Source organism: Ochlerotatus camptorhynchus, unplaced genomic scaffold (assembly GCF_037179485.1).
Source record: "Ochlerotatus camptorhynchus isolate MF236.1 unplaced genomic scaffold, CSIRO-AGI_Acam_v1.1 ptg000379l, whole genome shotgun sequence".
In the NCBI taxonomy this organism is placed as follows: Eukaryota; Metazoa; Arthropoda; class Insecta; order Diptera; family Culicidae; genus Ochlerotatus; species Ochlerotatus camptorhynchus.
In genome coordinates, this window is record NW_027040867.1 from 697,184 (window position 1) to 713,418 (window position 16,235).

Consider the following 16,235-nt stretch of genomic DNA (forward strand, 5'->3'; position numbering starts at 1 on the left):
GTTGACACGCTTGGCATAGATGACCCACAGCTACTCACGAGGAAACTGATTTCGATCCAGCGGCTTCTTCCTCCTTCTATGAGTGCTCATGTGGGCTCTGCAGGTCACTGCTTGCAGGCTGCCTTTCGTGGGGTACGCCACACGCTAATCACTGCTGCTGCTGTTGACGTTGACGACCGGACACCACCACACACGGTTATTTAATGAGCACCGTTCAGTGAGACAGGATCGAATTCGATTTTTAAATCTGTGTTAGGGAATGCGCTGTTTGCAGGTAATCGGTGATAATTTTCATCACCATTGCAACAGTTGGACATTTGTGTATTTTTCAATAGTGACCTATTGAAAATTAATAAAGTGTTCAATTCAGCAGATTGGTAGATAAATTCCCAAATCTTTGGCTTGTTTAGAATTAAAATTCATCTGCTATTGACAGAGGTATATGTGGTCAAAACCTGATCTATTTTCGTCCCTTGGTTTTTTTTTAATTACAATATGTTGCCGAAAGACGTAATCCTACGTCAAAACATTATTTGTTGGCAGATCCTAAACTTCCAGTTGGAAGCTGAAAATCATGAAGAAGAAGATTAAAATTCATGGAAAAATATGATTTCTGGGGAGAAGCTAAAACATCGAGTGAGGGTGCGATTGTGAGGTCGATGAAGCATCATATCAGAACATTTAATTACTCACCGTACGTACTACAAGTGCAAGCCCATGCAGCTCAATAATCCTACTCACTCCTATATAAACAACTGATGAACTGAACTTCAACATCAGCAACAGCTGATGTAGTCTACACTCATTGTCCCAATCAACTGTCCAATCCATGGCTTTCAGTGCGTACGTGTGTATGTGTGTATGTACTTACACGCATTCATAAATCAGATCGCACAAACCCTGAATGACATCGGTATGATTTGTTGGTCGGTTCAAGCGAGGATGGAAGCTGTTGTTGTGCCACTATGTTCAACAGTAGGAAGTGAGAAAGTGTCCTCCGAATGTGGCGATTAAGGTGGGGGGGGGGGGGGGGGGTTGGTGATGGGTCGACGGCATGAACGTTGAGCGAACAAACCCCCGGAATCAATCGTGGCAAATATTTGCTTGTCCAAAGAGAAGTGATCTCGTCATCGTTCATCATCGTCAGTTGAATCGTCAGATTTGGTGGTTGATGCCAGTAGTGCAATATATTGAATCATTGAAGACGCACTATGTTTGTCAGCGGAAATGTTTCACCTTATGCTTCAATATTTGGAAGGGTATTTTTCTTGCAAATCCGTGTTCAGAATGCTTTGAGTATCATAGGAGTTTTGCCATTTAGCTTTAACATTTAAATTTGATAGAGCAATGATTTAATGTGGTGCCTACGGGAGGCATGTCAACAATCAGATGTAAGAAAAATTATTCATCAGAGTTACTGTGATTGAATGCCTATCATTAATTTGGATAATAAATATTGAAAAAGTCTTCAACATTGCGCAAAAATCTGCTAAATGCAGCATTAATAGTTCTTGATTGTGAATACAAATTTTGACATCTTATTGGGAATGTCGGATGTTCTCGAAAATGAAAATAAATAAGGCATTGTCAAATGGTTGTTTCAACCCTTATACAATCGTGGTACGATGGAAAACCGTGGGACTTTGAACATTTTTCAAAATATGATGGCATTACGTACGACATTCCATATTTTGTATGAATTGACTTTGTTTCATGTTATAGGAAATAGTTGAAATTGAATTCAAGACCAACAATTGAAATGGCCTTAACTCCATTTTGTAAACAAACCTTGTAAGGCCATTTTCTCGAGAACCGAAACCTTCATTCGCAAACCTAAACCACATCCTAAGCTCATCACTTCTGCAATCCGAAAATCAACCCGTGCCTTGTCAATACTGTCAATTTTTCTTATCGCTGTTCAATATCTTCCTCAATCATCAGTTTCCGATCGTGAAGAGAAGGTAAACAAAAACAATCTGCGTCAAAGCGGCACAACGGTATAATCCATGTGTGCACAGAAAAGAAGGGGAAGTGAAAACGAATCAGTGTATCACAAAGTTGGACAACACTTCTGATCACCGAGCGATGCTTGTGGATGCGCTTCCCACGGGTTTTCTTTGGGTACGCACACCATCAAAGCATGCTGCCCATGTGAGCTGCAGGTAAAGTTTCCCTTCTGCCGCTAGGTACGCTAGTGTTCACAAAAATAAATGGAGCCACTTTTGGATCCGAAGCTCCATTTCTGTTCTGTGCAGTGTGTGTAGAAAACGAACTTCGTGAAACGGAACGGAACGCGTGACACTTAGCACTTTCCGCAAGCTCTGGTGGTGATTACGAGAAGTTATACTTGTGTTACAGTGCTACCAGTTCGTCTATTGCCTTTACACACGAAATGGAAATCTGCTGCGCATTGAACATGTCTGCTGCTGACGTTGTTTGCGGTGGTTTTTGCAAATCGATATTCCACTTTAACTGTGCAAATAATAATAACGAAGGCTATGTACAAGCAAATTAACGGAAATGCAGCAACTATGGAACTGAAGAACGGAGATAAAGGACAGCTTGATCGCAGAATTGCAACTGGAGATCCAAGGGGGTTTCAACAAGCTTCCTCTAGCTATCTTACCACCTCTACGTCGCCCCTTTTAATGTTGGCCCTCGATTGACACCGAAGAGAACACGTGACGAAGACCCCGCACTTCCCGGTCAACCAACACCAATATTTCGTGGCACCAGTTTGTCAGCTAATGGAGCACTTCAGGTTGCGGCTGATGTATCAGACAGCATATTTTGGAAGCGGAAATCCATAACCTAGCCAAGGTTTGCTTGCAAACGGACGACATCGTGGCTAAATCACTGATTCCCAAGGGCCGACCGTTCACTTTCATGTGTCCAGCTCCACGTCTAACTTTACTAACCAACACCGCATCCAGTTCTGCTAACACAAAGTAGTGTAGCCGTTCCGTTAACCATCTACCACAGACAAACAGACATAACACATTGAATATTTTTCAATGTAAAACGTCGTCGTTAAAACACTACCGCCATCTGTTGAGTATACAATGATGGGTAGTACGCTGAACAGATGGCGGTAGTGTGGTTATTGACTATGCGCGCCACAAGTGGCGGTACTACCAACTAAAAACATTTAAATTTACCGTTAAATGCGAGGGTTATGACTCTATCTACGATGCAGGAAATATTGTGTTTTGCTGTGGCTAGCTGCGCGTACGCTGAGTAGATAGAAAGAAGATTTATGACGATTTTGAAGATTTCTTGCAAAAAGCTGGTGCGCGATGCAAATGAAAGAAGATTTTTCGAAGATTTATTCGCTAGTGTGAGATTCTTCGAGCATCTTGAATTGAGATGTAGATGTGTCGCCCCCCTCGGTTAAATGCGTGTTCGATAAACAAATTGCCAGAATTATGTTTGTTTGTCTGTGCATCAACTATCAGAGCGTTCGTTGGAGGCATGCGTACCATGACTAACAACTTCTTTTTTTAGCCTGCTGCTTCCGGCATTTACCGAACCTATACTTTGATTAATCTATCGGGAGATTTTCTCCCACTGCATTTTTTTAATAAGTTCATGAGTTGTAAATTTACCTAAGAATTCAGAGAACCCGAAATATTAACCAGCAATAAAATTTTCTCGCTCGATGCTGAAAAAACATTTATTTTATCCCCAGCCGTAATTTACAACAGCTCAATCGAGCTTCATTGAAGTATAAGCACCGACCAAATGGTAGAAAAAGCACGTGGGGGTTGGAACACGAGAGAAAAGTTCATTAAAAAGCTGATTATAAATTCATTTATTTTCCCATTATTATGGTCGTCCTCGTCGTCGTCGGTCGATGTCACAAAGATCGATCATGTTCCTGCTACGCCTGCCACTTTCTCTCGGGTTTCACAGTTCCTAGGTAATACAAAAAAGGACCACCTTCAGCGCAGCTTCTGTTGCAGTTTGAGTTTTTTTTTTTAATTATACGCTTCATCTTTGATGCATGTTTTCTCTTGATTTATGTTTTTCAACGATTTCCTTTTTCTCTTTTTTACAGCTACATCGTCACTGCTGCCCTATTTAACCATTCACATGCAAAGCACCGGACTGACGGTGGAGGAAATTGCAATCATCTACCTGGCGTTGCCATTCACGACCTTCCTCAGTCCACCGATTACAGGTTAGTAGCAGAAGAAGTTCAAAAGAAGGGCGCTCCTATCTCGGTGTAGCAAATTCTTCTGGTATTAGGTATTCACCGTAGCGATACAGACGATATTTTGATTGACAATGGGGATTGTTCGGGAAATTGATCAATTCAGAAGCAATTGCAGAATGGAAACAACTATTGATTTTATTTGCGATCATTGATTCATGTTTCTGTGGATTAGAAATCATATGAATATCTGACGGTCGTTAAAGATTATTTCCGTTTCCCAACACACGAACGGTTGATGGATGATCTGCTTCTTATCCATACAAAGGATTGAGAATTCGATTGAATAGACAAATGTTGCGTGATGTATTCATTATGTTCGCCATACGTCGTTTAATATAGTGGCTTACCTATTCGGTAATGTGTTGTGATGTGATGTGTTGTCTTTCGTTAGCTGAAGATCAAAATTTCATCCTTGAAAAACTGCACGTTTATCAGGCACTTAGAATGGCGACCAGCGAATCGAAATTGTGTATGCCGAGTCGCATTTGCGGCAGCCACCATATTGCGTTATTGGGATCATTCTTGGCCGCGTTATTTTCCCTCATAGCTGATTTGAGGCCGGGCTGGATTGTTTGACAGCCGTTACGTTTAAAGAGTGATACGGTCAAAATTTGGTCAAGGGAAAACGCGTGTAAATCGGTGAAATCGTTTATTTAAAAAATCAAATTAAATTTCTTTTTCAAGTTAAATTAGTATAAAATTCAGGAAAAATATTCAGTTAGGCTTCCGCTTTTCCAAATCCGAATTGCCGGGCCTTACGCTTGACCCCTGCCATCGGATTTTGTACAGCCACCTTGTCCACCTTCTTCGCCGCAGAAAGCCAGTTTGCCTTGAACTGCTGCTCGCCCTTAGCAGTTTTTTTGGTCTTCTTTAGGTTCCGCTTGACAATAGCCCAGTATTTCTCAATTGGGCGGAGCTCTGGCGTGTTGGGAGGGTTCTTGTCCTTGGGAACCACCTGCACGTTGTTGGCGGCGTACCACTCCATGGCCTTTTTACCGTAATGGCAAGATGCCAAATCCGGCCAAAACAGTACGGAACAACCGTGTTTCTTCAGGAAAGGCAGCAGACGTTTATTCAAACACTCTTTCACGTAAATTTCTTGGTTGACAGTCCCGGAAGCTATGAAAATGCTGCTTTTCAAGCCACAGGTACAGATGGCTTGCCAAACCAGATATTTCTTTGCGAACTTTGACAGTTTCATGTGCTTGAAAACATCTGCTACCTTTCCCCTTCCTTTTGCCGTATAAAACTCCTGTCCCGGAAGCTGCTTGTAGTCGGCTTTGACGTAGGTTTCGTCGTCCATTACCACGCAGTCAAACTTCGTCAGCATCGTCGTGTACAGCCTCCGGGATCGCGCTTTGGCCGTCGTATTTTGTTTATCATCGCGATTTGGAGTCACTACCTTCTTGTAAGTCGATAGTCCGGCTCGTTTTTTGGCTCGATGCACGGTTGTAGACGATACACCCAGCTTATTTGCGGCATCTCGGAGAGAGAGGTTAGGGTTTCGCTTGAAACTACCGGCAACTCTCTTTGTCGTCTCAGCGGCTTCCGGTTTTCGATTTCCCCCCGATCCAGACTTCCTGGCTGTCGACAAACGTTCCCCAAACACTTTAATTACATTTGTAACGGTTGATTTGGCAACTTTTAGCGATTTTGCCAACTTTGCGTGCGAGTAGCTCGGATTTTCGCGATGCGCGAGCAAAATTTTGATACGCTGCTCTTCTTGCTTGGACGGCATTTTGACAACTGAAGAGTGAATTCCAAAATCAAAATAGGAGCAACATTCTACACACACACACCTTCAAAATGAGGGGTGTTCAGGTTTTTTAAATGCAAAATTGAAAGAAATACGTCAAGTTGATATTGACCAAATTTTGACCGTATCACCCTTTAATGTGAAACTTTGCCGCCTGCGGCAGATTTTTCAGATCGTTTTCTGAGCTGAGAATCCGTGGACGTTTGCATTGGAAAAGTGGCCTGTTTCGTGGGAGAATTGGACGTCGCAGTGCTCTGTTCAATTTTGCTGTGTTGTTTTCTCTTGTAAATCATCACACGCTTTCACGACTTTTGTTGAAATTTTACATCCATGTTCAAGTTTCGAGAAAATGTTCACGATGTCAAGCACAACTCATGAACTTCAATCACGTTTGCCAGAACCAGATTATGAGTTTCAGAACACAGTTCACGTTTCTATGAATTTTGTTGCCATTACTGGTTCCCGTGCACCGTAACGCAGGCATTACGTATAATTTACGGAACAATGTTCGCGATTCCATGATTTTTATTCATGGTGTACTTTCGTAAATGACAAAAGTGAGGTGTTCCGAAATTCATGACTTGAGGTTGACATATTTCGGAACGGATTTTTCCCCGTGTTGAGATGTCATCGTCGAGGATGAGTTGAATGGTTCCGTTTTGAGGCCACAACTGCAAATCGCATGCCAAATCATGGCCTTCTTCGCAAACTTGTTGGCAAACACGAACTTGAATCTTCCCGGCACATTCCCACATCCAGTCGCGATGTAGGTAAAACATTTGACCGAGAAGCTGGTTAAAATCTGAGTGGTGCGGAGAAACACGAAATGGTTGTCAAAAAGAATCCAACTGGTGCTGTCAAAAAGAATCCAACGATCTAGAGCTGCTAAAAGTGATACTTTTCTCATACAATCCCCGTCGGCAGAGAAAGTATTGTGGTCATTGTTGAAAATATTGTCATTTCGACATTTTTTTACTAATATTCTTCAACAAAAAACTTGCTCAAATACTCGGATGTAAACAATGTAACGAACGAACGAACCTGCACGAACTGCTAAAGGAAGAATGCAAACAAACTTTATAAGAGTCATGTGGGTAGGTGCACTCCCAACACCATGTACACGTTATTTATGGAGCAAAGGGTGAACTTTCGACAGCATGTATATGCAAATTGTGAGCAGTGCATTAGCAAAACAATTTGTGATATCGGAAAATTCTCAAGTTGTTTCCTGCTGACTTGCAAAACAAAAACGGCTGTGTTCGCAGTACCCAGGTTAAAATCATCTTCTTTCCTTTATTTAACGTCGGTCTCTGTTCCGCAATCTAGTGCCAATCACCGACGGACATCGATTGCTATCCATTGACGGCAATCGAATGTGCAGGAAGGCAGCTTCCACACCTGCGTAGGATATCCAACCAATCCAAACACACATGGGTCGGGACCAACGGCTTTACTTCCCTTCCGAAGGAAGACTTGACCAGAGATTTTTATGCCTAAAAAAAAACCAACGACCTCGGCTGGGATTGAACCCAGACCCATTGGGGTGAGAAAGCAGTCACACTTACCACTACACCATCGGTGCCAGCTCTTAAAATCATGTTTGACGTATGTTTTGCCATCGATCAAAGTGCAGCACTTGTGTTTCGTCAAAACACGGTCGTACAAGAGCCTTGCAAGCTTTTTGGCCACGGAATTCAGCTTCATGTGCCGCTTCGGATGTTTACTGGCTTTGTACGACTTGTATCCTTCCCTGGCAAGGATGTTCCGCACCGTTTGAAAGTTTGCGTTGTACCTTCTGGCCACATCTCGAATCGAAAGACCGGGTACCATTAACGTACCTCAACACATTGCTGCACAGTTGACGATCCAGTTTTTTCGTAGGTCCACTGATTCCTTTCTATACTCAGGGTTTCCTTGTAAGTTTTGAGCACTCGACAAACTGTTTGTTTTTTGTCATCTTCAGCACTTTAGCCAGCTTTGAACCGAACCACTCCGGATTTTCCAGGTGTTTGTGCACAATATTCTTTCTTTTTCGAGTTCCATTTGACGTTTTTTTTTCTGTACGCGATCGATTACTTTGATCAAACTTGCACTAGTTGTTCTCTATAGAAGTGTAAACAAACCACTGTCAGAGATTTTTGATTCCCAACCCTAGATGCTTGCTAGCGGCGCGTGAAATGTCTTGCTCATTTTGAGCTACTAAATTTATTGCATAGGGTGACGGTCTTACCACGTCTTTCCCTACAGGCTTAGAAAGCTCTCAAAAACTAACTGTGGATATGCTCAAAGAACACTAAGTTGAGATCGGGCGTAAACTCCCAGTAGGGACGTAATAAAGCCAAAGAAGAACCTAGTTGACAAAGAAGCACTAACTGACCCCAAGGATTCAAAGTGAGTGGAGATGCTGTGCCTGTCCCGTTGCTTCTCGGCAACGGGACAGGCGTGTTTTGTCACAGCATCGCCACGCACTTTGAACCCGTGGGGTTCTGTCAGCTACAAAGTTTACACGCTAAACTGTAACGTGCCAGTGCGGTGTTACTCCCAGCACTGATGAGACCCCCGTCTCCAAGCCTCAGGGTCGGCACACGCTCGTGACAATTCCGCGATTCAAGAAAACACTTAAAGTTCGCTCAAGACAAACCCTCACTTTATTTGCTTTTGTTAATTTCACTTCCTTCACACTTCACAGACGGTCTAGACTCTGACGTCTCCCACTTCCTTAGTTGACTACTCCTACCTTGTGCTAGCGCTACTCTTCTTTGGGGCTCCTTCACCTGCCACTGCCGTCGTCATCGTTCCTCTCCTTCCTCTGGTACCGCGTCACCTTCTTGGGCCATTGGTGGACGCCTCTATCTGTCCCGTACGCCCCTTGAGTATGGTAAGGGACTCGAGGCTTCAACGAACTACAGTGGTAAGTTGGCTTGTCTGGATTGGTGGTGCACACTGTAGCTGTAAGATCAGGTTAACGATCTACGATTCGGACACACTACCGGCGATTGGCATGGTCGACTCCGGAAAAATACGTTGAGTACGTTAACGTTACGGTAAAACCGCGAGGTTCTGGCTGTCCAATTGTACATGGAAACTTCCTCTACAGCTCCTTTAAACTTTAAATTTAACTCACTTTAGTTTTCAAAATCAAACTATAGATTTTTAGCTCTGACTTTCGCTGTGTCCATTGTCTTTAATGATCACCAGGCTGTGCCTCCCAGACAACCAGAATGCACGTATATTCAAAGTTGTTTTCGCAATAAACAAAAATTTATACAAACAAACAATTTGTATAGAATGCAAATAAATGGCTTATACGTACAAATTTGGAGGCCATATACGTGCATATTTTGATTTAATTTTAAACGAGTTGATTAAACATCATATACAATTTAATCTGTAATAACAAATTCATTTTGAAAAGTCTTACGATGTAATCCGATTTAATTTGTGATACAAATTTGCATTCTATACGATTTTACTTAAGCATAATGTGATGTATGCCATTCTTTTTTGACTTAAACTGAAGCAATTTTCGATACTGTCCGTACAATATTATACGACTTCTGGTTGTCTGGGCTCTTGGTGAACGATGACCCCGAACCGTGACCGTTGAACTGTCGTACGTGCCACTAGTTTTCCATGCAATGGCCCCCATTACGCCACCCCTATGGACGTCCATTCATGACTGCACACAGCGTGCTCTGGTGGTGGCTAGTGGCATTGTTCTACAATTTATAGGACACGGCACCCAACCGTTATACACTGGAGTCGCTTTTTACGCGGTTTTTTTTGCACGTTTTTTTTTTTACGCGGATTTCAGAATTTACACGGTGTTTTTTTACGCGGATTTCGGAATTTACGTGGTTTTTTTTTTACGTGGATTTTTTACCCGCGTAAAAAGCTACTCCAGTGTACCTAGTTTTCCGCATTAGAAATGTATTACATGGAGCCCTTACTAACGTCCGTCTCAAGTTGAACCAGTTTCCATAAACTATGGCTACCGTTCCAAAATACACGGCCGATAAGAGTAAATCGAAAAATCTGCTTGAATTTCTGAGCTCATCGACCGTGTAGGGTAGGATGGTGCAAAACGCACCGTTTAAGCAAAATCGTCAATTGCTGGCGTATGGAAGCTAAAATCAAGAAGAAAGTAATGGTGTTTGGTTCATTACCATGTTTTCTACGAAGATCAAGTGATTTCGAACTATAGAACGATGCATTTTCATGATTTTCAAGGTATTTTATAAATTGGTTCCAATATGATAGCGGGGCAAAACGCCTGATTCATGGTGATCTGACGCCTGATGATTATTCCTTTATGTTACATCAGAAATAAGGTCGCAATAGAGTGTTAAGCTGTGATTCATTAAGTAAAACATCTAAAAAAATACGAAAAGTGAATTAGTTCAATTTTTTGCGATATATGCTGTTAAAAGCTTAATTTGAAGTCGACGATTTTAACAACTGTATCATATTTTGCACAAAATGCTATTTTCTAAGGGAATCAGTAGGTCAAAATAAGATTTTATGATCAAGAATCAATTGTGAAACCTCTAGTTGAAAACAAACACAATCCGTTACCCGGAAAACGCATCTGAGGAAAAGTTATCGCTGTTTTTCTATAAGTGGGCATTTTACCCCAGGGGTGCATTATGGGCTGTTCTCCCTTACTACCGAAATAGATAGTAAGTCGCCCTCAGAGCGAAGCGAAGTTTTCGGTGTTGCCTCTTAAGTTTTAACGAACGTGCCTACACCGAAACTTGATCCTACGGAATTGTTTTCCGAAACACCACAGTGAGTGTGATACTTTCCAACAGCCACAGCGACTCGGTTATGCAAGTGTTGATGTTTAAGATGATACGTTTTATTAAAACCTTGTTTTGCATAATTTATAATATTCACAATGCTCCGCTCTTGATAACAACGACGCGGAAGAGCTATAGCGTTCATGTTCTGCGTGGCAGCAAATGTTGAAAATCGGTAGAGCAGGCAATGTCTTCGACCATTCACAAGGTTTGTAAGTGTGAGTGTGGAGATGTAAAGTAGCAACATCCACACCCAGGCCAAAGAGGAACTTCCTCTTTTAGACGGAGGATAATTAATTTTACGCCTGATTGAGTTAACTATGCCTCGTTTGAGTTTCTGGGCATATTGGATTTCAATCCTGCCATGCATGCTTTTAATGATGCGAGCGAGCGGGGGTTAATGATGGGAAAAGACATGTTATGTTTGTCATTATAGAGGAAATTAATTGCGGACATTGAATTGTAGATAATTATTCCCCCTCCGGATTATGAAGTTATTTTGTTTTTTAATATTTGATTTACAGAAACGCTGAAAACGTGACAAAGTAGCACAAGTTGATCAATTTTACTTTTATTTTTTGGCTAAGTCAGCTAAGTCCAAGTGTATTCGTTTGCAGTATCTGAACAAGTGTTTAAGAGTGAGAATTACTATTTTGCGAGTGTTTCAGCATGGTTCTTGTCAGATTGAAGTGAATTACAACCCCCAGCTCACCACTGTTCTTTCAATCTGTGTTAGCGCCACCTTCATGGCATTATTTTGAGGGAGTCAAAATGGATTTGGAAACATATCATTTTACAAAGTGGCAGGAGCTAGTAGATTCGTAAATTTTTTACAACGGTACATATCCCCCGTGTAAAAAAATACCTGAGTGTAATACACTTATAAAACATGCTTTCGTATTCTTATTTAAAAAGATGTTTAGTGTGTTACTAGGGTGGTTTGGTGCCCATATACAAGTGTATGGTCGGATCTAATAGAGGCGATTCAAAGAAAATATGTGCGCTTAGCTCTGCGACATCTACCTTGACGGGACCGTTCTAACTTCCCGCCATATGAACATCGCTGTATGCTGCTAGGTATCAAGACACTGCAAGGGTGATCCTCCTGATATTCTTGCGGATATAATACGTTACGTTCCATGGCCTCACGCTTCAACGAAGTATCTGAGATCTTCGATTTCCATGTTCCTGCTGCTGTTCAACGGTATCGTCTCACCAATCAAATCTAATTTTGTGATGCGAAAGAAATTATATGCAGTAGGTGAGTAATTGTCCACCCTTTTCATGGTTATATAAGCTGTGCTACTCGATTTGATTTTTTTTTGTGGTTGCCTTACTCTGGATGACGACTGAGATCAATTACGACGCTGGACCATCGCTGACACGTTTTACACCTTATAACTATATTTGAATTGTGTGTTATTTCATGTTATATTTTGCCTTATTGGAAAAGATGCAGGGTTTTTACGCCAATTTAAACATCGCTTGGCTTAACTTGGCTTTTCTCTGTCCAGATACATTAAAACATCTTTAGTCAGATCAAATAAATATCAGTCCTAAATAAATAAATATCTATCTGCATAAACCAACGCAGCATGGTCTGCAGCGCTATGTTTGTGTAATATGAATAAATTAATTTTGCATTTGATCCTCAAAATCATCCCCACCAAACTGAAGATGTAGCGGCGCCGGTTGTGTAGTGGTAAGCGTGATTGACTATCACTCCAAAAGACCTGGTTCCAATCCCAGTCAGCGCCACCGGGATTTTCTGAGGCATAACATCTCTGATCACGCCTTCGGAAGGGAAGTAATGCCGTTGGTCCCCGGTTCATTAGTTGATGAACCGATAGGTAGAGTACAGTCAGTAGCATTGGTACTCAGTACGGAAAATAAGATCAACGGAAAACAACCTCGCCCGGACATGGAATATCGCTCATCACAAATATCGCTTTATCAGAACCCGAAGCGGATAAACAGCTCTTCTTGCTTTTGCTCTTACTACTGTACACACCCGATCATAAGTTTAAGGACACCCCCAAAAAAACATGACAAATTTGTTTTGTTCATATCTCTGTCATGTTACGTCCAATTTTCGTTCTCTTTAGATCAGGAAAATTGTTCAATATAATTTTCTAATTTTGTGTGCTAAAAGTTCACCCAAGTTTACAATATTTTTCAAAATTTACTCTGAAAAATCGTGACTGATTTTCTCAGAATTGGGTTGGACAAATATTGAAATAAAAGTAGCAGTAGAACACTTATGCTATACCATTCATACTATTCAAATAACCTTTGGAGATCGAAAATTGAACGTAAAATGAGAGATCATTGAACAAAACATATTTGCATGGTTTTTTGGGGGTGTCCTTAAACTTATGATTGTGTAGCTTGTAAAAATTATCTATTCGGACATGACATAGAGTGGCTTTGTAATGGTTTTATCATTTGTGTATTAGAAACCATCAGGTCACTAAATAAAATATTTACTTTTAACTCAAACCTTGTTGTTTAAAGATAGATTTAATGGAGATGAAATTGTTTCATCAGGCACTCTCTCAAAACCATATTAAATAAATATATTATACAATGGTTTTAAAAATATTTTACAATGGTTTTATCGAACAGCTGTTCCAAAGGCGATCCATTAATAAAGAACATTTTTTTTGTAGCAAATCGTTTTGACAAAATTTTAACGCTTTGTTATTGAATGACAAACGTTGTGCAATATTCTATTAATCGCAAAATGACAAATTACCAATCGGGTTTTCTTGCTTACCTAATGAAATTAAACTGACTTATGGTTGCTCTCATAAAACTTTGATACAACTGTAAATGCCTTGAATGTTCACAATATTCGTACAAAAAATAAATCAATCTGATGTTGTGTTGGCGATGAAGGATGAAATCCATTATATAAATTATCTACCCTAAATCGTCTTCCCTAATCAGCCCACATTCAGATTGTTATGGAAAACATGATAAACCACGAGTGCATAAATATCTACAAGGCAGCACATGAACATTTACTGCATCAAACCCGTTACCTGGGCAGCGGGAAGCCAGAAAGTGACAAGGTAAGCTGTAGGGTTCCGCTGGTTGGTGCTTCGCATGAACTCGAAATCGTAAGCTTTTAAGCTATTAATGAAATACGTTGCCATCGTTGTGTCTTGCCGTTGCATTTCCTCATGTGTATTCCGAAATACTTGGTCCACATGTGCTGTGAGCTCCATCCTAGGCAAGAGCAAGAGTGTTCTCCTTCGGCAAACGAAAGCCTATTTGATACTTCCCAACATCAGCAAGCCGCAGTTTGTACAACCCGAGTAGAAATAAATAACTGACGAATAGCAAATTTTGACATTGATAATAGGGAATCGGAAGAACTCTCTTTGCTATAGGTCTTTTCAGTGCACCAACAACGTAGAGTGCACCACGCGATTTCGAGATTAAACGTCAACAAAATCGTTTGTTTACATCAGAATAACGATTTTTCACAACGCAAATTATAGCATTTTTCATTGAACATCTTGCCAATTTCCATCGGTAAGATTCTTATTTAACGATTTTCCGCAGATCCGTACTTATTTGCACCTAAACTATGCACACACAATACATCCGGAAGATCATAATCACTAAGGCACTATTCAAATTTTCCATTTTTCTCAACTAAAATATTTCTTAACACCAGCAGGATCCCTGCGAAAACGATACAGAATTAAATTTTTCACGGCAGAAATTTCTGCTCACAACACTCTTTTAAACGTTCTCCTATTCACCACCAGAGGTTGAATCGATCGCTTAGTTTCTATTAAAATGGCGTATAGGTTATGTAAGAGGTAATTATCAAAAATAACATCTGAAAACCTATGTACTAGTAGCTAAATAATAGTCAGTTATTGGGAATCCTCATCATGCTCAATTCTACTCGGGTAGCACTTATTGCTATTGAATAAGTGCTATCCGAGTAGAATAAAATATCTATACTTACTTACTTACTTAAGGGTCCTGTGCACCACCAGCGGTGCAAAGGGCCAACGTGAAAGACTTCCATCCTGGGCGGCTGCTCGCTTTTGCCTTGACCTGGGCCCAGGTCAGATACCTATCGACTTGCTTAATTTCCTTATTGAGGCTCCGCCGCCATGAGCCCCTGGGTCTGCCTCTGCTGCGATGTCCTGTCGGATTCCAATCCAGCGCTTGCTTGCAGATTTCGTTTCCGCCCCGTTGAAGTGTGTGGCCGACCCACCTCCGCTTTCGCTCTAGAATTTCTGTTGCTATCGGCTTCTGATGACATCGACGATGGAGCTCGGCATTCGAGATCCAGTTGTGAGGCCACCAGGCACGAATTATATACCGCATGCATCGGTTGATGAAGACCTGCAGCTTTTGAGTGTTCTCCGCTGATACACACCACGTCTCGCTGGCGTATAACAACACAGATTTCACGTTCGAGTTGAAAATTCTGATTTTGGTGCGTTGACATATCTGGTTGGATCTCCATACGTTTCGTAAACTCGCAAAGGCAGCCCTAGCCTTCTTGATTTGTGCACCTATGTCGCTCTTGGTCCCGCCGTCCGACGCTATTTGGCTGGCAAGAACTTTCGACCTTCTCCACTGCATGCCCCGCTACCGTAAATTTGGAAGGGTTACCCGTGTTGATATCCAACGATTTGGTCTTGTTGACGTTGATGGTGAGACTCGCCGCAGAGGAGCGTTTGGCTAGGTCATTGAGCTTACTCTGCATATCAGAGCGCCGTTGTGCTAGTAGAGCAACATCATCAGCCAAATCGAAGTCGTTGAGATGCTCCATGATGATAGGCTGCCAAAGCAGCCCACGGTTCGGTACACGGTCAATTGCACCTACCATGATCTCGTCGATTACGATGAGAAACAGTAGCGGTGATAGTATACATCCTTGTCTCACACCAGCGACTGCCCGGATAGGGTCGGACAAGGCTCCGTTATGCAGAACTCTGCACGTGAAAGCCTCATACTGCGCTTCGATGAGGTTGACGATTTTATCCGGGACTCCCTTGCGTCTCAGGGCGCCCCACAGATTCTCGTGATTGAGACGGTCGAAATCTTTTTCTTAGTCAATGAATACCAAATAAAGGGACTCTTGGAATTCATTGACCTGCTCCAGGATGATGCGGAGCGTGACAATATGGTCCACACAAAATCTACCGGCCCGAATCTTCCCTGCTGTCATCGGAGAGTCGCGTCGATCTTCTTCTGTATCCGATTCAGGATAACTTTGCACAGAACTTTGAGAACAATACACAGTAACATGATGCCTCGCCAATTGTCGCACACAGTCAGATCCCCCTTCTTTGGGACCTTCACTAAGATGCCCTGCATCCAGTCGGCCGGAAAAGTCGCGGTGTCCCAGGTATTACAGAATAGTTGATGCAACATTTGTGTGGATAGCATGGGGTCAGCTTTGAGCATCTCCGCTGATATGCGATCGACC

At 41.8% G+C, this 16,235-nt stretch overlaps 1 protein-coding gene across 5 annotated transcripts in view; it reads left to right on the plus strand.

Annotated features, from left to right (window-relative positions):
* Positions 1-16,235, plus strand: part of LOC135710353 (uncharacterized) — a 444,976-nt gene that overhangs the window by 378,346 nt on the left and 50,395 nt on the right. For all 5 annotated transcript variants that reach the window (XM_065232897.1, XM_065232896.1, XM_065232894.1 and 2 more), the window contains exon 3: positions 4,058-4,180. In XM_065232897.1, the coding sequence (XP_065088969.1) occupies positions 4,058-4,180 (123 nt within the window). The remainder of the gene's footprint in view (positions 1-4,057; positions 4,181-16,235) is intronic.